Source organism: Bos grunniens, chromosome 16 (genome assembly GCF_055505025.1).
Source record: "Bos grunniens cultivar Pamir isolate PY7600 chromosome 16, Bosgru_T2T1.0, whole genome shotgun sequence".
In the NCBI taxonomy this organism is placed as follows: Eukaryota; Metazoa; Chordata; class Mammalia; order Artiodactyla; family Bovidae; genus Bos; species Bos grunniens.
The window spans coordinates 30,538,213-30,564,283 of record NC_141180.1 but is presented as its reverse complement, the minus strand read 5'-3'; the positions used below and the strand labels follow the sequence as shown (position 1 = coordinate 30,564,283).

General features: G+C 55.0%; 1 protein-coding gene across 2 annotated transcripts in view; it reads right to left on the bottom strand.

The window, feature by feature from the left end:
• Nucleotides 1–26,071, bottom strand: part of SKI (SKI proto-oncogene) — a 55,195-nt gene that overhangs the window by 12,109 nt on the left and 17,015 nt on the right. The window contains exon 2 of one of the 2 annotated variants that reach the window (XM_086342502.1): nucleotides 14,045–14,203. The exons of the other annotated variant lie outside the window; for it this stretch is intronic. Within the exon in view, the coding sequence (XP_086198628.1) occupies nucleotides 14,045–14,203 (159 nt within the window). The remainder of the gene's footprint in view (nucleotides 1–14,044; nucleotides 14,204–26,071) is intronic. 2 annotated transcript variants of the gene reach the window in all.

Here is a 26,071-nt window from a genome sequence, read left to right as displayed (position 1 = left end):
GGAACCCTGGGCAGGTGCACGGTCTGGCAGCCCCCGAGACGGCCACCCAGCTGCGGCTGGCGCCCCTCCATGGAGACTGTAGGGGGGTGGGGGAAGGGCTCGGGGGTATGTGTCCTTGAACACCCTGGACGTCTGTCCTGACCACAAGAGGCCTCTGGTGCCCTAGTCTCCACACGCCACAGCCCTGCCACCAGCCCCGTACCCGGCCGCCCACACCCGCCGCCCCTGAGAATCAGAAAGTCAGGGAAAGTCCCGCCGGACCGGGCAGGGGGAATGGAACCTTTCTTTTCCTTCGCAGTCACTGGAAAGTAACCGTAAAAAGACTTTCAAAAAACCCCAAAGAACCAGAACCCAAGAACAATGAAGCTGTTTTGAAAATCCACGGTTCTTGTTTTGGGGCTTATTTTACTCCTACAACACTGTTCTTGGTTTTAAAGGGTGGTGAGCGCCCTGACTAGCCAGTGTGGAGTGGACGCAGGCTCTGGCCCCGGGAGAGGGAGGGGGACAAACAAGCCTGTCTACCCAGAACAAGAAAGGAAAAGCGACTGCCCTTCCTGGAGGGTGACTGAGCCCCAGCCTCACCAGAAGAGAACAGTTCACAGGGCAGGAGGGGGGCTGGACACACTGTGGTCCACGTGGGCAGCCCTGGCCCCACCAGGCCCTCAGGAGGCTCAACCACTCTCTTGACCCCCAACAGGCCTCTGACACAGGAACCAGGACGGATGCGTGGGTGCCGTCCCCTGATGAAGGCCAGGCGGCTGCTCTGCAGGGTCACTCCCCCGACACCTCCTGACCTGGGCCCGCCCCCCAGCCGCTCCTCTCACACCAGCATCTGCCACCAGGGGTGCCATGGCGCCTCACTGCACCCACGGCATCTCCCTTGAGGCTCGAGGGGGTGTGGTCCCCGCCCCGCTCTGCTTCCACTAGCTGGCCTCCTCCTCCTCAGAGCTGCAAGCTCTGCCCAGCGGTGGCGCTGGGCCACCCTCTGCTCCCTACACCTACAGAGCACCCCAACATGCTCCTGGACTCACAGGGGCACTGGCCGTCAGGACAAGGTCAGGGCACATGTAGGGGAGCATGTGTATACGTGTGTGTGGGCACCTAGGGCATACACGTAGCCTGCACATTCTCATGTGTAATCCATCAGCTGCCCCAGGTGAGAGCCTCAGAGAGAGCCCCAAGCAGGGGGCAGGTGGGAGTCAGCTGAGGGGATGGAGTCAGGAGGGGGACGGGCGAGGCTCAACAGGCCTTTCCCAGAGCAGAGCCCTAAACCCAGCAGGCTGGGGGCCGGTGTGTCTGGCTGGCCCCAAGACAGGGCCTGGGTGGAAGACAGCCCCCCGCAACTGGTCTTGTCAGTCAGACACTGACCCAGATGCTGACTGGGGGCAGGGGGGCACCGCTAAGCCACAGCGTCAATGAAAATGGGAGCCACACGCGATGAGAGGCCACTGGGACCCAGCAGCCCGCCTCCTTCCAGTAAGGGGTCTTCCTGCTCCTCCAAACGCCAGCCTCATGCCCACTGAGGCCCTCGGACTTGACCGGCTCCTGAGCCTTGGATGAGAGCAGAGCAGGAGGGGGCCTGCAGAGCACCTGGGGGCCCAGGGAGGACGAGGCTGAGGACTGCTCAGAATCCTGCCAGGGAGCACACACGATCAGAGCAAGCAACAAGGGTTGTGTCCCCAGAGGCGCCTCCACCATCTCACCCATGACCCATTCCTGCGGGAGGGGCCACCAGGGCGGCATGGGCAGAGTGGGCAGCACCAAGTCCCTCCCTGTGCGATGGAAGGAGGATTGGGAAGCTTGGCGTCGGGAGGAGGTGACATGGTGCAGGGGCCGGCTGGTTCTGTGGTGGAGGCTGGAGTAGCAAGAGCTCCATGCCTGGATCCCGGCCACCATCTGTGTCCTGGGGGCACTGACGTGACCTCCACTGGTCAAGCACGCCCTGACCTCTGAGCCAGCAGGTGTGACTCCCACGTTCAGTTTATTGTCACACAAGCACGACTCCAAGAAGGAGACCTGGTGCTGGGAGAGGGCACTCGATGGACCCTGAGCCCCCAGCTCAGTGCATCCTGAGAGGCCAGAGGGAAACAGATCTGCTGACCAGACCTGCTGATCGTGCAGGAGCTGGCAGGGGCCTCAAAGACACAGTGGGAGTGAGAGAGGGGGAGCCTTGCTCTCCAACGACCCCCTCACTCCAGCTAGCCAGGCTCCCTGTGTCCCAGGAGGCCCCATGTGGATGAGGTCCACCACCCCACACCCCAACCCACTGAGGGGAGCCCCTTGCTCAGGCCCCACTTTCCAGCACCTGAAGTCCATGGGGGCAGACCTGCCTACCTCACAGGGACCACAGAGCCTGCGCCACCCTCAGGCGGACAGCCCACTAACAATGTTCTCAGGGTCCGAACCGCCCATGTCAGGAGATTCCTGTCTCTCTCCACATCAGGATTTCTCCTGTCCAGGAAACACGCTCCCCGTCTTCAGAGTCTAAGCAAAAACACCCATATGTGGTGTCCACCCAAAGGCCGCACGAGGCCCATCTCCACACAGAACGGGGCTCTGCCTGGCTCTCTGGAGCCTGACGCCAGACTCCCATAGCGCCCCGGGGCAGGAGGCCGGTGGAGAAGGAAGCCCCAGGAGGCCCTCCCAAGAGCCTTTCTAACCTGAGGACGAGACACTGGGGCTGGATCCCAGGTCACACAACGGCCGACACCCGGCTGGCGTCAACTCTGAACAGATTCTCGGCAGATGAAGTCCATCGGGAAGACAGTGCGGGCAAAGAGCGAGACAGCATGAGATCCCAAGGGGCTGGGCTTTCCTTCAGACAGAGGGGGCCACTCGCCCCCTACCCCGGCCGAGCAGGGCGTCCTGGCCTCTCACAACCACGTGGGGGGAAGGAGACCGGCCTGAAGGAAAGCCGGGCTCCCAGATTCTCATCGTCCAGCCCTCCGCTCCTCAGAGGGTGGCAGAAGGAGCTGTGGAGGCCCCCCGCCCGCAAAGCAAGGACAGAACTCGAGAGCCCGCTGCAGCTCCCCACACATCCCTCAGATGCACCCATCTGCACTGCACAGAACAAAGAGGAACAGTAGAACTTAGAGCGTTCTACTGCTCTAAGAACGGTAGAACTTAAAACATCTTATTTTTCTTTATTTGAAATGGTGTTAATTAGCAACAAAATCCCCCAAGACAAGTCTGTCAGAGATTTTAGCCCTTTTTTCTGCTTCCCGGACAAAAGCCGAGTTACACAGCAGGCCAGAATCCGCAAGACACATGGTCCCCTGGACCTGCCAAGTGCGTGACTGCAGAGGCTCAGCAACGGCTGCTCACGGTCCTCAGGGACCCGGGGTCAAGGGCTCCCCCAGCTGTGGAGCGCAGCCTTGCGAGGGAACTTGGAAACTGCTTTCTAACCAGTTAAGAAGAAAGATCCTCCAAAAGAAGAGTTTTAAAAGCCCATCTGTTAATGTACCCCAAGTGCATGCAGAGGGCTGGTGACGGTGAGGAGATGGAAATTCACAGTGGAGGTGGCTCAAGCCTGCAGAAACCCCAGGCGTCTGAACCACAGCACGACACACCATGCAGGCCGGCCACCGCGGCCCAAACACAACACAGAGCCGAAGGGCTTTCTGTACTACCAGTTCAAACAACAAAACAAGTCCCTTCTTTTTACTGTTGGGGATGCTTTTGTCCAGCAAAGTACACAAACATGGGCCCTCAAATCCCCGGTCCACGCTGACCACTGACAGAGATGGAGTCGGAGGACCCATGTGGAGTACCCACCCCACTTTCGGCCGCAGTGGCCACAGCCCCTGGGTGGGTGTGGCCTGTCAGGCAGGTGCCCCCAGAGGAGGGCGGTGGTCTGCCCCCACCTATCCTCCTCTGGGCGCAGGCCTCCTGGGGGAAGGGAGGGGAACTCGACCCAGCAAGAGACACACAGCAAGGCGGGGGAGGTGCAGCTTGGCCCCTCACCCACACCTGCAAGCAGCACAGAGAAAAAGCAGGGTGACCCGGTGCTGAGGAGGCTGCGGAAGGGCAGGTGTGGGCGGTGGGGCCAGCGGGATTGAGTGGGCAGAAGGGAAGACACGCTGGACCTGGCGGTCACCCACAACAGGGCCAGACCCTGTGTGGCCTTTCCTGCCAGCGGGAGGGGTTCCAGAGGAGCTGCCCCCAACTCCACAGCAGCCTGAAGGGCCCCCAGAGGCAGGTCCTCCTTCTCTGGGCATCGCATGTGCAGAGAAAGCTGACAAGGCCCAGCCTGGATCTTGAGAGCGTCCTGGCCTCAGCGGCCAGCTCAAGGGACAGACAACTTTCTCGCCAGCTTTCCGGCCAGGAAGTGGCCAGGAGGCCCCGCCCACCCAGCCGGGTCTGTTTTGTTTCCTCGGTCCCCACCCCTCCCTCTCGCAGCGGCGGCAGCCCTGGTTGTTTTCTCTCCATAGAAACCGACACAACACTGAGCCCAGCACCCGAGCCAGCGTGGTGGACAGTGGCGCTGCCCGGCCTGGGAGCAGCTCAGAGCTGGCGCGGTGGCTGCCTCCGCTTTCGGGCTGAGGCACTGAGGCTGGCGAGGGGCTGGGGAAGTCACCACAGGTGTGTCCCTGGCACATTCCCAGAGTCCCAGCTGAAAGACAGCTCACGTGGAGACGGAGCTGAGAATCCACGGACCTGTGGTTGGCACCGACCAGCTCCCAGGAAGGCAGGGCCACCAGAGTGAGTCCCGAGGAAAGTGCAGGACACATCGCATGAAGCACACCGCATCACTCTCACACTTCGATGAGGGTCTCCGAGGGCACCTGACCCTTCCTGTCCAAGGTTCATCGCTGCCCAGGAGATAGGCTGGGGTGGGGAAGGGGCTGCATGGGCCATGCCGGGCCCAGGAGAGCCAGGACAAGTCAACAAGGTGAGTATGGGACAAGGCTGCAGAACACACACCTATCTTTCATCTGAGAAGTGGGGGACACAGGTTCTGCTGCCTCAGAACAGAGAGCACTGGGGTCACTACCCACACACGTCCATCCACAGCAGGAACCACGCCATCCACAGCTGACCCTCAGCTGCAGGACCCCTGCCACTGGTGAGCTGGTCAAAGGCCAGAAACCCCTGACACTCCCCCTTCCTGTGGATCATCCCAGCAAATGGAGGGGGACAGGGCCTGGCAGGTGCAGGAGGCCGGGGCCCAGGCACAAGGTTCTCCCAGCGCTGCCAGGCCAGCGGCCAGGTGACACAGCTGCACCAGGGGACCTGACCCCCACCCCACCCAGCAATGCCTCCTCACTGCCACACACCCTGCCGAGCCCCCTCCCCTCGCTGCATGAAGCCAAAGAACCCATGGGGAAGGAGGGGTGTGCCTGAAGCCTGGGTGGGGAGCAAGGACAGGGCCTTCTGGCGCCTTCTCCTGGGTTTGTGTGTAGGGGGAGGAGGGAGGACCTGCAGTCCTTTGCAGGCCCGATCTGGCCCTTAAGGGCGGAGGGCTGGAGCCACCTTTAGAGCTGGTGAGTTGCCCCTCACCTGGCTCCAGGCCTGGTCTGCTCACTGAGGCAGAGAGACGGGAGCCCATGGCCCACCCCCCAACCCAACCTGTCTCTGACCCTCACTGACCTGAGACCTGAGTTCACATTATCTAATTAGGAAGACTGGGGTCTCCTGAGTTTCCAACCGCCATACTGCGGCCTGTGTTCACTGCTGTCTTCAGGCGGGTTCATCTTCACCAAAGGTGCACCATGTGCTGTCAGGGAACACAGTCTCCTGTCTGCAGGCCAGGGCTGTTCTGGGGCTCAGACACACGTGGGCACAGCAGCCAGGCTCCCGCTGCCACATTGGGACACCAGCCCTGCCTCGGTGATGGTGATCTGGGGGCCTCCTGGAGAAGGGACATCCGCCCACACAGGAGCGGGCTCCACCCTGGCCGCTAATGTGTCTCTTCAACAGCAAGGCCATGGGAGCATCACCACTGAATCAACCTCCCCCGAAACAGGAAAAGGAGATACAGCTCCTAGGAGGATAGGAGGAGCCCACTATCCTCCGGCCTCAGCCCTCCTGGCAGGGCGTCCCATGTGTGCAGGGTGAGGGTGGCCTCAGCAAGGCGACAGGGAACGCAGGGAAGACAGCTCTCCGCACCTGCGCCCCTCTCCCAGCCTCTGCATTTGCAGCTGGAGCGGCCCTTGGAAGGAAGGAGGCATTTCCTGTGTCCCCCTCCAATCTCCATGCCAAGCCCCAAGGACAGGAGGCGCCAAGGATGGGAAGGGGCTTGGAAGTGGGGGATAGGAGGACTCGGCTCCAAGAAGGCTGACGAGGTGGGAGGGGCTCTGTGTTGGGGTCTTCCCACCTGGGGCATCCGCCAGGCCCACGGCACCCACTGACAGGAGGCCAGGACTAGAGGCAGTTGAATGGGGGTCCTGGTCCACAGCACCAGGGTTGTGGGAGACCCTCAGGAACACAGAGATGCCAGGGGGCCAGGAGGTGGGTGACTGTCCAGTCAGCAGGGCTCTGCCACCAGACCCAGCATCTTGGCCACCCCAGCTAGACTGCGAAGTTGCCCCGGGGCAGCTCTGTGCTGCTCATGGGGGCAGCCCAGGGCCTCTGGACACCAGGTCTGTGACAACTGCTCCAGGAACACCTGTGCTGCGTGAAGGGCCCAGAATGACTGGAGCCCTGGGGGACGGTTGGCCACTCCTCCCACGGGCTGTGATGACCAACACCCCCAACCCCTGCAGGCCAGGCAGGCTTGGATATCCAAGTCTAACTGTGTAGTCAAGGGCAGGACGAGATTCCTACCCAGCTCATGGAGAGAGGAGCCAAGCTGGGGCTGCAATGCCCCTGGGAGGTCCTAAGAACCTTGCTGGGCCACCCTGGGGTCCACACAGGACACCAGTCCCAGGGATCCATGGACACGTCCATCTGTCCCATGCAGCCAGGCTACAGCCGTCTCAAGCGCCTAGGTGTCCTGGGGACACAAGACTGTCTGAGCTTCCTGGTGGTCGAGGTTGATGGCTGTGAAAAACCCCAGGCCACAGCCCCGTCTCCAGGCTGGCCCTATGGCAGGCGCTGGAGCCAGAATGAGGCCGGATGGTCTCTTCCTTTGGCAGGAAGCCCAGCTGAGATCGGCTTAGATGATCAGGGTCCCCACCCAAGGCCGGGCTGATCTCTACAGCCATCCTGGGGATCATCAGGGCTTCCACCCACCGCCCAGGGCAGCAGGCAGAGAAAAGGCCAAAGCCCCGTAGGCCAGCATGGAACCGCCACTGTTCACCTGTCAAAAACCAAAACTTCACAGTGGCCACCTAAGGCCGTGTCTCCGTTGACCGTGAATGGCTCTGACTAGCACCCTATTTTTATTCAGCCTCAGAGCACCTCCGTCTCCCCCTAACCCGCCAGGATCCATGGAAAGGCCTCTGTCTTTAGAACAGGAAGGTCAGGCCCCTGCTCTGAGAAGGGCGGGGTGAAAGGAGAAGAACATGTGAGGACAGCGTGATTCTGCTTGGGAAGTGACCAGGTGGAGAGTGACCACGTGGGGACCTCACTGGGAATCATCTTCAAAGCAAGTTTAGGAATCTGCAGGTTGTGAGAATGGCTCCATAAAAGCCACTAGTCTGGCCCTGGGGCCCATCTTAGCTGCCACCCTGCAAGGCCTCCCGGCAAGGACAGAGAAGGCCAGACAGGGGCTAGCATGGCTGGACTTGCAGCCAGCACACCCTGCTCAGCTGAAAGGACTCCCCGCAAGGACCCAAGGCCAGAGGACTCCATCCTGCCCTGGGTGACAGCCTCTCCTGTGCATGGGTGGGAAGGGTGGCCGGAACAGCCTCTTTGGGCCAAGAGGTGGCAAGCACGCATGCCATTGGTGAGGACAGGGGTTCCTGCCTCTGGGCTGCACTCGCCAGAGGGGTATGCACACTGTGTGTGCTCTGCACGCGCTGAGGGATTTCAGTTTGAAAGGTCTCAGTTTTTTAAGTGTGGAAGGTTTTAAAAAGCTCTTCGTTTTAAACAGAATTGTTTTCTCCATGGTCAGCCAGAAACCCTTCCCCCAGCGCAGGACTTGGTGGTCGTGGGTACCCACCTCCTCACCTCTGGGGGAGCCTAGCTGCATCCATGGCCCACGCCCATCCTTGCTGGGGGAGCAGTCAGAGGCCAAGCACACACGTGACGCCCACTGCAAATGCACGTGTGGACATGATGGCCCGAGAACCTCCCAAATCTCAGAACAAGAGAGAAACACCTCAAGGCTAGGGACCCTGAGGCTCCTGGGAGGCTCTCCACCTTTTCCATGGATAATCCACAGAGCTGACAAGAGCACCAGTCCTCCAAAAGACCAGACAAGGTCGCAGCATCCAGGGCTGGGACCAGGAGGACCTCGGGAGTGCAGGCCCTGCCGGCGGGCCCTTTCTACCAGGGAGCAGCAGAGCCAGGGTCCAACCTCCCCAAAGGCCCAGCCACCCACACCTCTCTTTTCACCTTGGGGCCTCGTCCTTTTGGAGTGAAATACTAGGCACCACGAATGCCACTCCTGAGAGTAGACAATGACCTGAGAGCACAGAGAAGGGGATCGGTGCCCCTGGGGTGTGCCCAGCCCACTGCCTCCTGGGGGACGAGTGCCAGGATGGACCACTCCCTCCAGCACGCTGGCAGTGTGGGCTGAAACTCAAAACCAGGCTGTGGGCACGGCGGGCGAAAGAGGATTGAGCCACAGCTAAGCTGAAGCCAGCTCCAAGCAACCACCCCCTGGCCCAAGGGCAAAGGCCGGAGAGCAAAGGAGCCCATCTCCAAGGCGTGCTCAGGACTCTCCCACAGAGCCAGGGCCCCTCAAGCCCTGCCACAGCTTCCAGCAAATGTTTAAGGACAGATGCAGTAGGGTGTGCAAGAAAGAACCAAAGACCTGGCAGGTGTGGGTCCCTGGGTGAGAGGAACCCTGAAAGACCAGAAAGCAAAGGGCAGTGAAGGTCGGACAGGACCATGCGCCATGTCCCCAAAACAGCCTAGAGGCCGCGGACGCCACCCTGCAACGGTCAGAGAGTAATGAAGGATGGATGCGGAGAGGGGACAAGACTGAAACCCCTGTCGTTACCACATCCTCCTGGAACCAGCCCAGTGTGCTCACCTTGCCGTCCCTCACACCCTGGGTCCCAACTGGACTTCCACCTCTAGAAACATGGAGCATGTGGCCAGGATGTGGATGCGGACCCCCGCGTGGACGTGAAAGGTGCGAGAGCAGGGAGGGTGTGCAGGTTTCACTGCACAAATGCCAGGAAAGCCACAGGAGAGACCAGAACAGATGCGAGAGGGAGGCCTCCCCAAACACATGAGCCTTTCCAGCCTAGAACCACCTCCCTGCCCCCCAGTGACAGGGAGAATGAAGGACAGAGCTGGGGACTGGATAGGGCAGGAGGGGAGGGCCCCATCCACCCTGCCCTCCCAGGACCCTCAGTACCTCATCCCACGAAGGCCACCTACCGCGCCCATCTCCAAGGCCACTTGCCCTGATGCCCAGGCCTGGCGCACTCTCAGCCATGTAACCCAAGTCCCTCTCAGAGGAGAAGCCAGTGGGCACTCCCCAGACCTGAGACCCAGGCCCCTGCCACCTTGGCTGCGAGCAGACTGATGACTTGGTTCAGAAAGGAACCAGGGTCATCCTGGGAGCAGAACTCCTCACCGCTCCAGGGAGGTGAGGGTCCCACACTGCGAAGACACATGTGGACAGAAGCCAGAGAAGCAGGGAGTCCGGGCTTGGCACAACACGGAGCTACGTCAAGGGCGACACCAACAGGACACAGCGGCGGAGAGGCCACCACGCAGAAACACCAGGTCACCCACTCGCCCTGGTTTCTGGCACGTCCGAGAGGCCTTCCTCAAGCCGGGCCCTCACACCCTGCACGTCTGGACGAGCTCCTGGTGCGGCCTTCCCACTTGGCCTTCCCGCCTCATTCTACTTTAGCAGGTGGTGTCGTCCCGAGCCATCCTGGCTTCTCTTTGTTCTAAACGGAGACGTGTGTGTGTGTTTTCTCAGTTTTAACCCCATTTTGCAGCTACTGAAACGTTTTACTTAGGGAGCTACAATCCAGGCCTTTCAGCCCCTAAAAAGCTGTCTGTGCAGAGGGCGAGGGGTCGTGAGAACACACGACATGGCGTAAGAATCAGGGCAGTGACCTTTCGACCTGGCCTCTCCACAGGGCTGGGCTGCTAGAGAGCGCTGGGGGGTGGGGCACCTCTCCCCAGAAGGGCTGGCTAGCCCTGCACCTGCCCATGGGGGCCTGTGCCCCTGGGAAGACACAAGCCCAGGGGGCTGGCACACCCACGCCACAGCACCTTGTCCCCGGGACGCTGACTGTGTGGGGGACCAGGTCCCCTTTCCCAGAAGACACTTCTGTAAGCTGGGGAGGCCTTCTCCCGACATCGTCCTCTCAGGCCATCTGCACAAAGGTCATCAGCGCCTCCTGGCCCTTCAGCAATGGCCCGGACAGAAGGAGGGGCACCCCAGGGTCCCCCAAGACCCCATGGTCCAGGCAGCCAGCAGGAGGCTCGAGGACAAGGGCTGAATCTCAGCCCAGAGGTCGTGTGGGTACAGGGGACCAGGCGCTGGCGGGCCCAGAGGAACAAAGGTTCTCGTGGGCAGGACGCACTCGGCACAGAGGAGCATCTAGGTCGGAGCCGGCAGCCCCAGGCCCCTGTGCCGAGGGTCCCGTGGCTCCAAGTGCCCAGAGCAGCCCCTCATTCCCAGAGAACTGGGAGACAGAACACAGGATAGGGGCCTCCTAAAACCCCTACAGGGCATGGGTGTGTTCCACCCAGAGTCACAGGCGCAGCCAGAGGGCCTGACCACACAGGAAGGCACGTCTCTGGTGCCCAAGCTCCTGCCACCTACTCTGGACCTGGCTGGTCCTGGGGGGCGGGGAGGGGGGGGTGTTGTTGGACAGCAGGCGGGACACATCTGTGGATCCTGAAACTACTCCGCCCGCGAGGAGTCCAGGGCTCAGGAGAGCAGGAGTGGCGCTGCCCCACCCTCATCCCTAGAGCTGATGGCCTGAACTTTTCACCCTCAGCACAGACACCAGAGAGCAGGGCTCAGAGGTGTCTGCCCGCAGAGGGTGGGGAGAGGAGGGGCGACACCGCCATCCCTGCTCCAGAACCTCGGAGGGCCCGTTTTACAACCGCCAGATGGCGGGGCCGCAGGCCTCCTCAGTCGCTGTGACTGCCTGACCTCAGCCAGGACCTGCGGCTACACCCCCACCCGGGAGAGGCCAGCGAAGGTCACCAGGGCTCCGTCCAGCCCTGGCCTCGGGGTGATGAGCCAGTGTCTCCCAGACCTGCTGTGTGAGAACCGAAAAGAAGCCAGCCCGCCAGCGGGAATGGGGCAGGAAGAGGTACAGGCCCTGCTGCTCAGAGCCTGCCCAACGGCACCTCCATGGCCAGGCCACCTCTCCTGGCATGGCCATGGGAGTGGACATGGAGGAACACCCAGGGCTCCGTGTGCAGACTGACCCCCACTCCCACCACGACACAGTGGCTCCCTCGGCCCAGTGCATATGGCATAACCACAGGCCAGGCCAGGAGAAAGCCAGGCACCATCGGCCCAGTGACCCCTTCTCCTGGGGGTTGAGGACAAGCAACACATCGTCATCCCAGAGACCAGATACCCCTGGAGCCTGGTCCTCTCCCGGGGACAAGGTTGGGAGCCCGAGCACTCACTGCTGCTCCTCCTCCAGCTCATCGTCTACCCCTGTGAGATCTGGCGTCATCCTAAACAGCCCTGTGGCCTGCGGAGGACTTGCAGGCAATGGCTCTTGGGGACCTGCTGTCCAGAAGGACATGCCGGACATCACAGCAGGTCCCAAATGGACCACACTTATCCAGAATCCCCAACAGCACAGCCACACTGAGGGCCCAGCATGAAGGGACCCCTGAGCCAGAACCGAGTGAGTCCCAAGTGGGTGAGTACAGCTTCCCAGGCCTCCCCTCCAGGTGTTCACCCACCACCGCTCGACCCTTCTGCTCTGCAGCCTCCATGAGCAAATTAAATTAGGTACGATGCCCCAGGACCAGGGGCAGGATCAGGGTCTAAAACTGGGCAGGGAACCTCACTCCCACCCCTGGTTCAGTTCAGTTCAGTTCCTCAGTCATGTCCGACTCTGCAACCCCATGGACTTCAGCACACCAGGCATCCCTGTCCATCACCAACTCCCATAGAGTTTACTCAAACTCATGTCCATCGAGTCAGTGATGCCATCCAACCATCTCATCCTCTGTCGTCCCCTTCTCTTCCCGCCCTCAATCTTTCCCAGCATCAGGGTCCTTTCAAATAAGTCAGTTCTTTGCATCAGGTGGCCAAAGTATTGGAGTTTCAGCTGCAACATCAGTCCTTCCAATGAATATTCAGGACTGATTTCTTTTAGGATGGACTGGTTGGATCTCCTTGCAGTCCAAGGGACTCTTCAAGAGTCTTCTCCAACACCACAGTTCAAAAGCATCAATTCTTCAGCACTCAAATTTTCTTTTCCACCCATAGAAACCATGTTAAATACGGCTCAGGATGACCCTCCAGTCACTCGGGGGCCTGCGGCAGCTACAGGAGGTGTGTGCAGGGCTGGGGTCTCAGTTGGCCCTGCCTCCTTCCCTCCTTCCTTGTCACCACCAGCATTCACAGCCTCCCATTCCACAACTGCCCTGTGGGTCAGCTCAGCACATTGGGCCCTGTGCCCTGGACACAACTTTCCAGGCAGTCATGTGCCCTACAGGGGCCTTCCTGACTCAGGAAGCAAAACGCCCCTGGCAACCAAGCTGTGGCAGCACCTCCCCCCACCTCCACCCCTCAGAGGCCCTCCACTCATCAGGTGCCCCAGGGCCTCAGCCTACCTTGACCCCAGCAGGGCTGAGGTCCTGCTGTGCAAAACACTGAGCTGGAGCCCTTGGCCAGAGCCAGGCACCAGAGGATGGGCTCCAGGGTGAGTGACACCTGCCAGGGGCTCGCCACCTGGCGCCCAGGCCACCACAGCACCCCAGACCCCTTGACCCCAGAGCTCAAGCTGCCTGGTGAAGCCTCTTCAATGAACCTCTGGGCAGACACAGGGTAGGGGGCACTGGACGCAGGAGGCCCATGACCCTCTCCCACTGTACCTGGATGCCTGGGGCCCACCGGGGGCACAGAGGTGCTGTCCCTCTCCAGGCGAGACCACAGCGCAGTGCTGACCTGCTGGCCTGAGCCCCTCCCCCACAGCGTCTCAGGAGAACACGGCTCCCCTGTGGCCTGGCTGGATCCCAAAACTACTGACCGTGCCCCTAGACCTAAAGGAAGCATTCTAGGGTGAGGACACGAGGGCACAGAGGCACTGTCCACAGCCCTGCTCCATCCAGATGATCACCAGCGCACACCTCCTCCTCTGAAAGGGACCACATCGCCTGGGAGTGTCTGAAATTCAGAACGTTCAACTCTGCCTCTGCTCAAGCTTAAGTGAGTGGCAGCTGGTAACCCCATTCCCCAATAGCCAGGGCCTCAACTATGAGTGCTGCCCCTTCTGGGGGGTGGGGTGGGGGCTGCCAGGGGGGCTTGCGGACACAAGCCCCTTCTGGCAGGAGCCATAAAAAACACACGGACATGAGCCCGTTTGCGCAGCCGCCAGGGGAGCGCGGGTCAGGAGCCCTGCCCCCCCTTCTCATAGGCACTACAGGAGCACGTGGACACGAGCCCCTTCTGGTAGGCGCCATGAGAACGCGTGGACACGAGCCCATTCGCACAGCCACCAGGGGAGCGCACAGACACCACCCCCTTCTCGTAGGCGCTACGGGAGCATGTGGACATGAGCCCATTCGCGCAGCCACCAGGGGAGTGTGTGGACACAAGTCTGTCACTAGGCTGGTTAAGCGCTGGCTCCACACAGCTGCTACTCTGAATAGTCAAAATTACGGCACTTTGTTCATAATCAATTCTGACTAAAATTGAAAAGGCAGTAATGAAGATGTTAACAAAAACGAATCTAATGTAGCCAAAATTACTGCAGAAAGGAAAACATATCTGGTCACAATGGACATGCCAGTCAGCACAATTCAGAGAGCTTTCAAAACCTTCTACCTCAGAGCTGGACATGCTCCCCTCCTTCCTGCAGTCGAGACCACTCGAGGCTCTGCTACTCCAGTCTCCAGTCATTTTTGCTTCTCGTGGGTTCTGGGGGCACTGGGCTGTCCCCCACCAGGGCTCCCTGGGGCAGGCAAGCCTCCCGGGTGCAGATGCCTGCATCAGGTGAGATGATGGCAATTTTAAGCTTTTGATTGATCTCATTTTTCCAATGCTGTTTATGAAAAGAGAGCCTGATTAGACAAGCTGGAAGCCAACTTGGGAGCAGTAACCACACCACAGGGAGAGGACGTGCCTGTGGCCCAAATGGCGTCAAAGGGACTAATCGCCCCCTCCAACATCCAGCTAAAACCCAGACAAGATCCAGGAGACAATCACCCTCAAGGCACTGAACATCCCACCACCGAGGACAATGACCCCAGATGCAGAGGCTCTCGTGGGGAGCTCCCGGCCACCCAGCCCACTGACCTGAGCCCCCAGGCAGCAGTGCAGGGAGGGGATCCAGGTGGGGCCCAAGGCCCGGGAATCAAAGAGACAGAGCTGATGGTCCAGGGGGACCTGAAGGAGCCCCAGAGGGCAGGCTCGGTAGCAGAGCACAGGTCGGCACAAGTGTGTGAGGACTGCCTGAGGCTGGGAAACACCCACCAGAAGTACTCGAGGGGCAGGGCGGAGCAACCCACCAAAACTGAGCAGCAAAACCTGTAAGGATTAAACTGTCTCAGAGTAAGTGACCCAGGACAAAGCCCGAGGAGATTCACAGGAATTCAGGACACTTTGCATCAGCACGTCTATAGCCAAGGAAGCGGGAAAACATGAGCCACCACAAGGAGACTCATGAATCCTCCAATGCAGACCAGAACTGACACAGATGCCAGAATCCACAGAGGAGATGAGAACCACTACTGAGGCTGAACTCCACACATTCAAGGAGTTAATCAGAGATGCAGAAGGTCTGTGAAGTCAAGCGTCCACGAGATAAAGACAACACTGGATGGTCTGGCAGAGCGGACGTGCTGAGGGGACACAGGTGAGACTGAGGGGCTGGTGACAAAATGCTCAGAACAGGACAGACAGCAAGGACACGGGAGGGGCAGAGCACCCCTGGGCTGGGCTACTTCAAACAGTGACTCAACGGGTGCCTGGAGTTCCCAAAGGAGGCAGGGAAGCAGAAAAAGGCTCCAGAAACACTGGTCAGAAATCCTCCAAACTTCAAAACTATGAGCCCCAAAAGCTCAATAAACCCCAAACACATGCAATCTAAAGAAAACTACAGTGAAGTGCATCAAAATCAAGATGCTCAAAAGCAGTACATGTGTGCGTGCATCCTAAGTTGCTTCCGTCAAGTTTGACTCTGCGACCCTATGGACTACAGCCTGCCAGGCTCCTCTGTCCATGGCATTCTCCAGGCAAGAATACTGGAACAGGCTGCCATGCCCTCCTCCAGGGGATCTTTCCAACCCAGGGATCGAACTCACATCTCTTACATCTACCTGCACTGGCAGGTGAGTTCTTTATCACTAGCACTACCTGGGAAGTGGCTAATAAAAATGAAAATCATAAAGATATTCCAGAAAGAGGAATGAAGAACCACAGCCGATCAGTATTTTCAAAGCTGTTGTTCAGTCGCTCAGCCGTGTATGATTCTTTGCGACCCCATAGACTGCAGCACGCCAGGCTTCCCTGTCCTTCACCATCTCCCAGAGCTTGCTCAAACTCACATCCATTGAGTCGGTGATGCCATCCACCCATCTTGTCTTCTACTGCACCCTCAATACCTTCCTTCAATCTTTCTCAACAACAGTCTTTTCTAATGAGTCGGCTCTTCGAATCAGGTGGCCAAAGTATTGGCGCTTCAGCATCGGTCCTTTCAATGAACATTCAGGACTGATTTCCTTTAGGATTGACTGGTTTGATCTCCTCGCTGTCCAAGGGGCTCTCAAGAGTCTTCTCCAACACCACAGTTCAAAAGTATCAGTTCTTCAGTGCTCAGCCTTCTTTATAAGTCTGTCACTGTTTCCGCATCTATTTGCCATGAAGTGATGGGACCAGATGCCCTGATCTTTGTTTTTTGAATGTTGAGTTTTAAGCCAGCTTTTTCACTCTCCTCTTTCATCAAGAGGCTCTTTGGTTCCTCTTCGCTTTCTGCCATATAGATGGTATCATCTGCATATCTGAGGTTATTGATATTTCTCCCGGCAATCTTGATTCCAGCTTATGCTTCATCCAGCCTGGCATTTTGCATGATGTACTCTGCATAGAAGTTATATAAGCAAGGGTGAAAATATACAGCCTAGACATACTTCTTTCCCAATTTGGAACCAGTCTGTTGTTCCATGTCCAGTTCTAACTGTTGCTTCCTGACTTGCATACAGATTTTGCAGGAGGCAGGTCAGGTGGTCTGGTATTCCCATCTCTTGAATAAGTTTCCACAACTTGTTGTGATCCAGAGTCAAAGGCTTTAGCGTAGTCAATGAAGCAGAAGTAGATGTTTTTCTGGAACTCTCTTGCTTTCTCTATGATCCAGCAGATGTTGGCAATTTGATCTCTGGTTCCTCTGCCTTTTCTAAATCCACCTTAAAAGTCTGGAAGTTCTCAGTTCACAAACTGTTGAAGCCTCGCTTGGAGAAGTTTGAGCATTACTTTGCTAGCATGTGAGATAAGTGCAAATTGTGCAGCAGTTTTAACATTCTTTAGCACTGCCTTTCTTTGGGATTGGAATGAAAACTGACCTTTTCCAGTCCTGGAGCCACTGCTGAGTTTTCCAAATTTGCTGGCATATTGAGTACAGCACTTTCACAGCATCATCTTTTAGGATTTGAAATAGCTCAGCTGGAATTCCCTCACCTCCACTAACTTTGTTTGTAGTGATGCTTCCTAAGGCCCACTTGACTTTGCACTCCAGGATGTCTGGCTCTAGGTGAGTGATCACATCATGATTATCTGGGTCATTAAGATCCTTTTTGTACAGTTCTTCTGTGTATTCTTGCTACCTCTTCTTGGAAAAAACTATCAACCTAGAATTCTACACCCACTGCAAGTATCTTTCAAAAAAGAGGCGGAAGTAAATATGCTTTATACATACAGAAACTCATCACCAGCTGTCCTATACCAACAAAGAACATGGAAGGACATCCTTCTAACAGAAGAAGAACACCCCCGGATGGAAACCTGCGTCTACACAAAGGAAGAGCAGAGCAAGAAACGATGACTACATACATAAATACATTGAGTCCTCTCATTATTTAGATGACTTCGGAAAGTCATTAGAAGAGCTTTAAACTCTTAAATGAAAATGAAAACAACGCATCAGAATATGTGCAATTCCCTTAAAACAGGACTCAGGAGAAAACCAAACATTTAGATCACAAGAAAAGAGAAAAGGTCACAAACAAATGGCTCCACATCCAACACATGAAACTAAAAAAAGGACAAACTCAACACAAAGCAAGTCAAAGGAAGGGAAATGTAAAGACGGAAACATAAATCAACACAAATAGCAGAAAAATAACAGAAGAAACAGTAAACCCACACTGGTTCTTTGAGAAGACCAGGAACACTGATAAACCTCTACGCAGATTGATCAGGAAAATAAAAAAAGAAAATTGATCAGCATCAGGAATACGAGAGGTGCCATCGCCCTGAATTCTACAGCCATGAAAGGGTAACAGGAAAACACTGTCAACAGCCCATGCCAATAAATTTGACAACTCAAATGAACTGGGCAATTACTCATTAAAAAACAAACAAACAAAAAAACCTCTCAAACAAGAATAAATAATCTGAATAGTTAAAAAACTTCCCACAAAAAAAACACCTCCAAATCCAAACAGGCTTCAAAAATACGTGCTACCAAGTATTTCTAAAAGAATTACTGGTTCTTTCAGCAAGTTTATGGAGGGAGTACTTTCCAAATAATCATGTGAATCCAACATTACTCTGATACAAAAACCAGACTATTACAAACAGAAAAAAAAAACAAAACGACAGCCCAATGTTCATAATGAATACAATTGGAAAAACTATGAATGAAATTTTATCAAGTCAAACTCAACAACATTTTAAAAGTATGAGACACCACAACCAGGGAGATTTATCCTGGGAACAAAAGGTTCATTGGATTCAAGAATTAGCCAGTGCAACTTGCCATGTTAATAAACTAAAAAAAAATATTCACCATCTTAATAATATCAGTAAATGAAAAAAAAAAAAAATACACACACACACACACACACTGGACAAAACCCAGCACCCATTCCTGGCCAAAGTAAAGGACAGAACTGCATGAAGTTTTCCAGTCTCCTGAAGAGCGTCTACAAAACCCAGCAACCTATTAACAGCGTGTCTGACAGTGAGATGCTGCACCTCCCCCCAGGCCAGCAGCAGGGCTGTCTGCTCTCAGGACACTGGAGGCTCCAGCCAGTGCAATCAGGCAAGACAAAGAAAAGGCGTCCAAGTCAGAGAGGAAGCAACACTGTCTTTACTCACAGATGGAAACCCTGAGGGATCTATAAAAAGGCTACTAGAAGGAGTCGCAAGATGCAAAATCAATATACAAAAATCAATTGTACGAGCAACTTATAATCAGGAAATGAATTTTTTTTAAAAAAACAAGGTACATGTACACACTGCTCTATTTAAAATGGGTAACTAACAAGGACCTACTGTACAGCACTGAGAACTCTGCTCCATGTTATGTGGCAGCCTGGATGGGAGGGGAGTTTGGGGGACAATGGGTACATGCACATGTACCGCTGAGTCCCTCTGCTGAGCACCTGAAACTCACAACATTGTTAATCAGCCATACGCCAACACAAAATAAAAAGGCTTTTTTAAAAAAGGATGATTTTAACATTTCAGTATTAATTATGGCAACTGTTTGCTATAGGCATTTGGTAAACCCCCTTTATTAGGAAACAAAATTCTAGTTCTAATTTGACAAGAGTTTTCACCACTAATTTGATGGTACGTGTGTGCTAGGTCGCTTCAGTCATGTCTGACTCTTTGCGACCCTATGGACTGTAGCCCACCAGGCTCCTCTGTCCATGAGATTTTCCAACCAAGAATACTGGAGAGGGTTGCCATGCCCCACTCCAGGGGATCTTCCCAACCTAGGGATCAAACTAGTGTCTCCTATGCCTCCTGCACTGGCAGATGGGTTCTTTACCACTAGCACCACTGGGAAGCCCAATTTGATGAACGGTTTTATCACATACTCTTGGATCAACTGAGATGATCATATGATATTTCTCCTTTAATAAGGTCAAGTAGGTTGATTTCAAAACACCAATAATAATCACAGTAACACCGAAAAAGAAAAAGAAAAAGCTTAGAGATAGGTCAGGGAATCTGACCAAAGAGATCAAAGACCTATGCCCTGCAAACTACAAAATACCACTGAGAGAAACGAAGAACAACTTAAATAAATGCAGCAGTATAACCTGACCAGGAGATGGAAACGCAAGTGTTAAAATGCCAGTTCTTCCCAAGTTATCTGTAACTCAATTCAATCCCAATCAAAATTTCAGCAAGATGTTTTTCATAGAAATTGACAAACTGATTCTAAAATTCACATAGAAATTCAGAGGACCTAAAATAGCCACAACAACTCTGAAAAGGAACAGAGCTGGAGAGCTAATGTCACTTGATTTCAAGAACTATAAAGCTATAATAAGCAAAAACAGTACAGCATTGATACAGACACATCGACTACAAATGAACATAATACAGTCCAGAAATAAACTCACACAGACAACTGATTTTTGACAAAAGTGCGAAGATAACAGTAAGGAAAGTATAGTCTCCATGACAAACAGGACTGGAACAATCAGTCATCCACATGCAAAAATGTGGATGCGGACCTTGCATCAAATGCAAATCTTAAAGCCACAAAATATCTAGAAGAAAACAGAAGAGAAACACCTTTGTGACCTTGCATCAGAAAAGATTTCTCATCTAGAACATCAAAACTCCAATCTAAAAGAACCAATCGATACACTGGAGTTGATGAAAACATTAAAATTTTACTCTTCAAAAGAGAAAAAAAAGAAAGCCACAGACAGGGAGAAAGCTTTGCGAAGCATAAATGTGAAAAGGGACTTGCACTCGGAATACATATAGAATTCTCAAAATTCACCAGTAACAACTCCACTCAAATAACAGACAAAAACTTCCAAGAGACACTTCACCACAGAACATACATAGACGACGGCAAATATGCCCACGAAAAGATGTCCAAAGCCATTAGTCATTAGGGAAATGCAACTTAAAACCACAAAGAGAGCTATCCCTCCACACGTGTTAGAATGACTGAACCCAAAGACAGCAAGAGTGCTGGTGAGGACGCAGGAGCTGGTGGGGATGCCTAGGCCAGCTCAGCATTTCCAGAAAGGCCAACCTGCACGCACAGGACCCAGCCATTCACACCGAGGTGTCTACGAAGGGAGTGAGATGTGTGTGTCCCAACAAAACTCACAAGGAGCGTTCACAGCAGCTTTGTGAGTAACAGCCAAGAACCGGGAAGGATCCCATCGGTCCACAGGTGAATGAAGAAAGAAACCATGGCAATTCCTACAGTGAGGCAAAAACAAGACAAACCACGCACTGACACAACCACACAGAAGAATCTCGAGATAACTGTGCTGAGTGGAAGAAATGAGACCAAAAAAAACACAGAGATTTCCTTCCATAAAGCTCTAGATAAGGAAACCCATCTAGAGCGAAGGAAGCTGGCTTGGCAGCTGTTTGGGGTGGGGGTGGGGAGGGACCGAAGGGCACGGGACACCCTGCGGGTGAGGGACAGCTCCTCCTCCTTGACTGCAGCAATGGCTTCACGTGTGTACACATTCGTCAACGTTATCAAACTGTATGTTTTAAATGTGCACAGCTTATTATGTTAATTATACCTTTAAAAAGCTGCCTTTAAAATAACTATACAGCAATTATCCCAACCGGAGCCTTTATCTTCCAGGACTCGTTTGTTCCACAGTTTGAAACAACCCCCACAGGTCAGTGACATGTGTACACGAGCAGCACAGGCCACAATTTCTTCTGAGGTCGATCCCAAACACATCCTTTTCCGTCCCAAAAAGATTCACAAAAATGCCGTCGCCATGCATTCAAGTCATTTCTTTGTCCAGATCAGAACCAGCATGTACTCCCTGCAAAGGACAAACTGTCTTTTTGGCTTTTTTTTTTAGGCTTTTCAGGGTGTGCATTCTTACTCCAGCTGCTCCAGGCTCCCACAAAAGCAGCCACAGGCCAAGTGGACACCAGGGGCGAGGCGCGAGCTGATACAGCTTTATCTACACAGACGGTGGGGGCTGGCCTCGGCCCAGGGCTGCTTCCGGCGGGGGCCCAGAGGCAGCCTCACCTGGGAACTTGTTAGAAATGCAAAATCTCAGCACCCATCCCAGACCCAGGAATCTGAAACTCCGAGGTGGAACCCACAGGCTCATCATTGAAGAATTCTGAAGCTCAAGCTTTAGAACCTCTGCCCTAGAAAACCAGCAAGACTGAGGGACTGATCCAGAGCCAAGAATGAGCACGTTACAGCTGCATACCACGGTCCACAGAGGAGAGCCGAGGTCTGGGGCAGTCTGTGATAAAACACGTGTGCTGACTTAGAATAACCATGGGAGAAAATTTCAAAAAAAAAGAAAAGAAAACGAGATTCGTCCTGACAAACCTCTATTACTAAACAGCTCCTGCTGGTTCTTTTCGCTTCTTGACAAAGAGTTTTCAACCCATTTTTTAAAAGCAGTTCTAAAATTGTCCTGGTTCACATTCTCCCTTTACTGCACTCTGCTCTGCAGGATCTGGAACTTAGTCATCCTTCAGGGATGATTAAGTCTTAGAATAAGGGGTCTGAGTCATTTGTCCAAACATCAGTCAAGACCACACTCAGCCAGAGGCGCTGAGTGTGAGACCTTCAACGGCAGTGAACCCTGTGTGGACACGCGTGCACACACGTGCACACACATGCACACACACACTAGCAAGAAATAAAACACTTTGAGAAAATAAATCTTGGTTATTTGAAGGTTACTTCTGGTTAAGATCACAAATAACTGGCAACAACGCATCCTCCTTTTTAAAGCAGCTCTTTATGCCCTTCCTTCCTGAATGCTTAAAATGCCAAAACCTTCTACAAATTCAGAGAAACACATCAAGATAGAATAATTAAAATGCTAACGAAAGAAAATCCGTTTCAAGATGGAAGAACAAAGATACTTCAACCCTGCTTTTCTCTCAGAAACTGCCAAAGCCCCCGCTCTCCAGCAAAGGCGCACATGTGGGGGCGGGAGGGGGCTGGGCAGGCAGCAGAGAGAAGGACCAGGGACCGCGTGGACAGGCACGGGATGCAGGGGCCAGCGACCACAGGAGGACGTTTCTCAAAAACATCATCAGGGGCTCATCTGCAAGCATGCCTGAGAAACAGTTCAGTGGACTCCAAGTGCCCCACCCTGCTGCCCACTAAGCTTCCCCATGATAAAACCATATGGTCAAGAACCACCATCGAGGGAAAAGCAGGCCCTGAAAGCTGACTTCAGAGGAAACCACAGCCAATACCCCTGGGTCTAGGAGACAAGCCATGGAACAGAACAGGTGAGCACTTTTACAGAAGAAACAATGACAACAAAAGGAGTATTACACATGAACACCACAGGACTTCCCTGGTAGTCCAGTGGTTAAGAATCTGCCTGCCAATGCAGGGGACACGGGTTCGATCCCTAATCAGAGGATATCCCACATGCTATGAAGCAACTAGTAAGCCCATGAGCCACAACGAACCTGGACTCTGCGATGAGAACTCTCACCATGAGAAGCCCTCGCAGAGCAACTAAAGAGTAGCCACTACTTACCGCAACTAGAAAGCCCCTGCACGGCAATGAAAACCCAGCACAGCCAAAAATAAAACATAAAACTTAAAGAAAAATGAACATGACAATAAACTGGAGGAAATTTCCAGAAAGTGACACCAAGAGACAGAGAGGCTGACGTCCAGCCAGAAGGCTCTCCAGGTCACCGGAGAGCAGTGGGCCAACAGCTGGGACATGCCACCAGGCACCCCAAAAGGGGCAGGCCTGCACAGCCACCTGTCGGGTGCTGGGCTCAGAAGGAAGAGGCAGGGCACACGCCAGGTCCAGCACCTCGGCCTCCGAGAGGTGACAGGACCACACAGGGGAGCAGGAAACAGTGACTGACCAACCCAAGACACACGACAGACAGACAGACAGGAAGTGATGTCAGGATCTGGAAAAAAACAGAGCAGACAGGAAGTGACGTCAGAACGCAGGACCTAGAGCAGATAGGTCAGAACCAAGGGACCTACCAGGATGGAGGACGCACAGCAGACAAGAAGGGAGGTCAGAACACGGGACCTAGAGCAGACAGGAAGTGAGGTCAGAACGTGGGACCTATCAGCATGCAGGACCTAGAGCAGACAGGAAGTGAGGTCAGAACGTGGGACCTGTCAGCATGCAGGACCTAGAGCAGACAGGAAGTGAGGTCAGAACGTGGGACCTGTCAGCATGCAGGACCTAGAGCAGACAGGAAGTGAGGTCAGAACTTGTCCACCAGTTCAGGATAAACAGTCCCCCAGTCACAGTGGTCAGCATGAAGGGTCGATTTATCCAGACCTGAGACACACAGGCTTGGGCGGGCCTGGAGGTGACTGAGAAACATGGAGTCAACAGAGGATAAGCTGTGAACCACAGGAAGCCCCTGCCCAATGCCAAGTAGGGAAGACAGGACGCGGACGCTGAGTTTGGGCCTTGTGCCCTTTAGCTGTAAGAGGACACCTGTGTAATGATAAAAACAAACATCATACCCTCAAACCCCAGACAGATGAAGAAATGATGTCTGTGTGCCTGGGGAGTGAGGGTACAAGCCTACACCTCCTACCACTTGACAAAGCAGGCCTTACCGGGCAGCATGGGGCTAAAGGTCCCACCTGTGCCCCACAGGAGGACAGGGCATCTGGAGGAAGAAGAGCCGCCATGGCCGTGCCTACCCAGGACATCACGATCCCACCTGCAAAGGCTGAGTCACAGCCAGAGTCGGCTGGCCTAGACCCTGAGGACATCAGAAGCAAACAGAAGGTCCTAACTCTGCTCCCGCCCAGAGGCCACGGTGACGAGCAGGAGCGCACACAAGGGCTATCTGACAGCCAGAGGGTGCACGTCAACATGTCCAGACTGAGCACCAAGTAAACCAAAATGGACAGCAGCCGACAAGGATCCTGACCTTGCAGTCCGGCCATTCCTGGGAGGACGCAGCTCCACTGCAGGGTGACTCAAGGGACAGAGCAACGGGACAGACAGCAGTGGTCCCTGCAAGGGGTTCTTGCACCCTGGGATTTCCCTGATGGGCAGGAGAGCCTGGGTCAGCCCTTCCATCGGTGCCAAAACTGGAAACAAGTCAATCACGGCTGGATGGTGCTTCTTCTAAGGGTAGAGGGGTCGGCAAGAGGCTGGCTAGCACTCTAAGCAGATGCACCTCGCAGAATGACAGCCCAGTCAACATGGCGGGCCTTCCCAACTCTACAGAATCAGCATCTAGAGATGGACGAGAAGCTCCCACGTGTCTCAGAAAGTCTCGGAGGCACAGGGAAGTTCCCCTGGACCGACCAACGAACATGCCTGGGGCGCCTGAAACACCGCAGCACAGTTCAGGACAGCTCCTGGCCACAGACGCTCAGACCTGCAGCCCAGAGGCTGCTCACACAGCCCTCAACACCCCCTGCCACTGTCAGATTCCCCCAGGGCCCAGGGAGGTCTGGTACCTCCAGCCCTTCTCTTGACTGCAGGGGTGGGGGGGAGAGGGGATCCAGTGAGCACAGTCCACAGCCCCCTCCCGTGGCAAGGGCTAGGTGGCACCGCCAAGGTGGCAGGCATGCTGGGTATGCGTGGGGCCTGGGATGGCTCCCCATCAGAGCAGGCCTCGCAGGGGATGAGTAGGGCAGGTGTGAGGCATCCAGAAGGCAATGCCGCCCTGCAGCAGCCCCCGGGGTCCACATCAGCCCGTGACAGACAGGGGCCATCAGTGCCAGGCCTGGCCAAGGCCTTGGCTGACATCACCCCCTCCTCTCTGTACCCCTCACGCCACCGGGCAGCTGTGAGGCTTCTTCCCACTCATGCTGGGCTTCCCAGGGCTACATATCCTCCAGCTTCTGAATGAAGGCCCCTCAGTTCCACATGAGCCACACAAAACCTGTCGCCCAGGCAAGGTGGGGGCAAGGCCCTCAACTAATGGCTCTGGGGCCTCAGGCGACAGAAAGCGCCACAGGGAGGCCCTGCTCTGCCCGCTGCTCACACACGCCGCCCCCCAACCCCCTTGGGCCCTGCAAGCTGCAGGGAGGCCAGGTCTGCACATGGCACCCAGCTGGAAGCACAGCCAGGGCCAGCTCCTCCTCATCCCCAAGGGGCCTGTCTCAGCCTCCGCCTCACTCCCAGGCACTGACTAACAAATGCACCATCCCATGGACAGAGGAGCCTGGTGGGCTACAGCCCATGGGGTCACAGAGAGTAACATAGGGTCACAACTGAGCGACTAAGCACGCACACACGCACACTGGGAACAAATCCTCGGGAATAAGAGCAAGGCCCCTGGTGGTGGCGGCAGCCTTGGTTACCAGGCATGTGTGCAGGAAGGTTTGAGAGAATTCAGCTTCACGTGCTGTCTCCTCGAAGGGCCCATCTAAAGACAGACCCACACACACAATGTCCCTCTCCCCTCCCTAGAGACCTGGACACAGGGATACACACACGGTACATCGAAAACAAGCACACATGCTGCTTTGGGAGCCTCGTCGGGGAGGACCTGAGGCCCCCAGCCCCACGATGCCCATGCTCACTGATCGTGGCGGGGGCGGTGCTGGCGGGGTGCTTGGCTGCAGATCGGGATGGATGAGGCTGTGACCCATGGTGCATAGTACCCCACAGATTAGCCAAAGCAACTTTAATCAAATCAGATCCTAAATATTCATTCCAATCAGGCCATCCTTATGTTCCTGTGAGGCTCAGT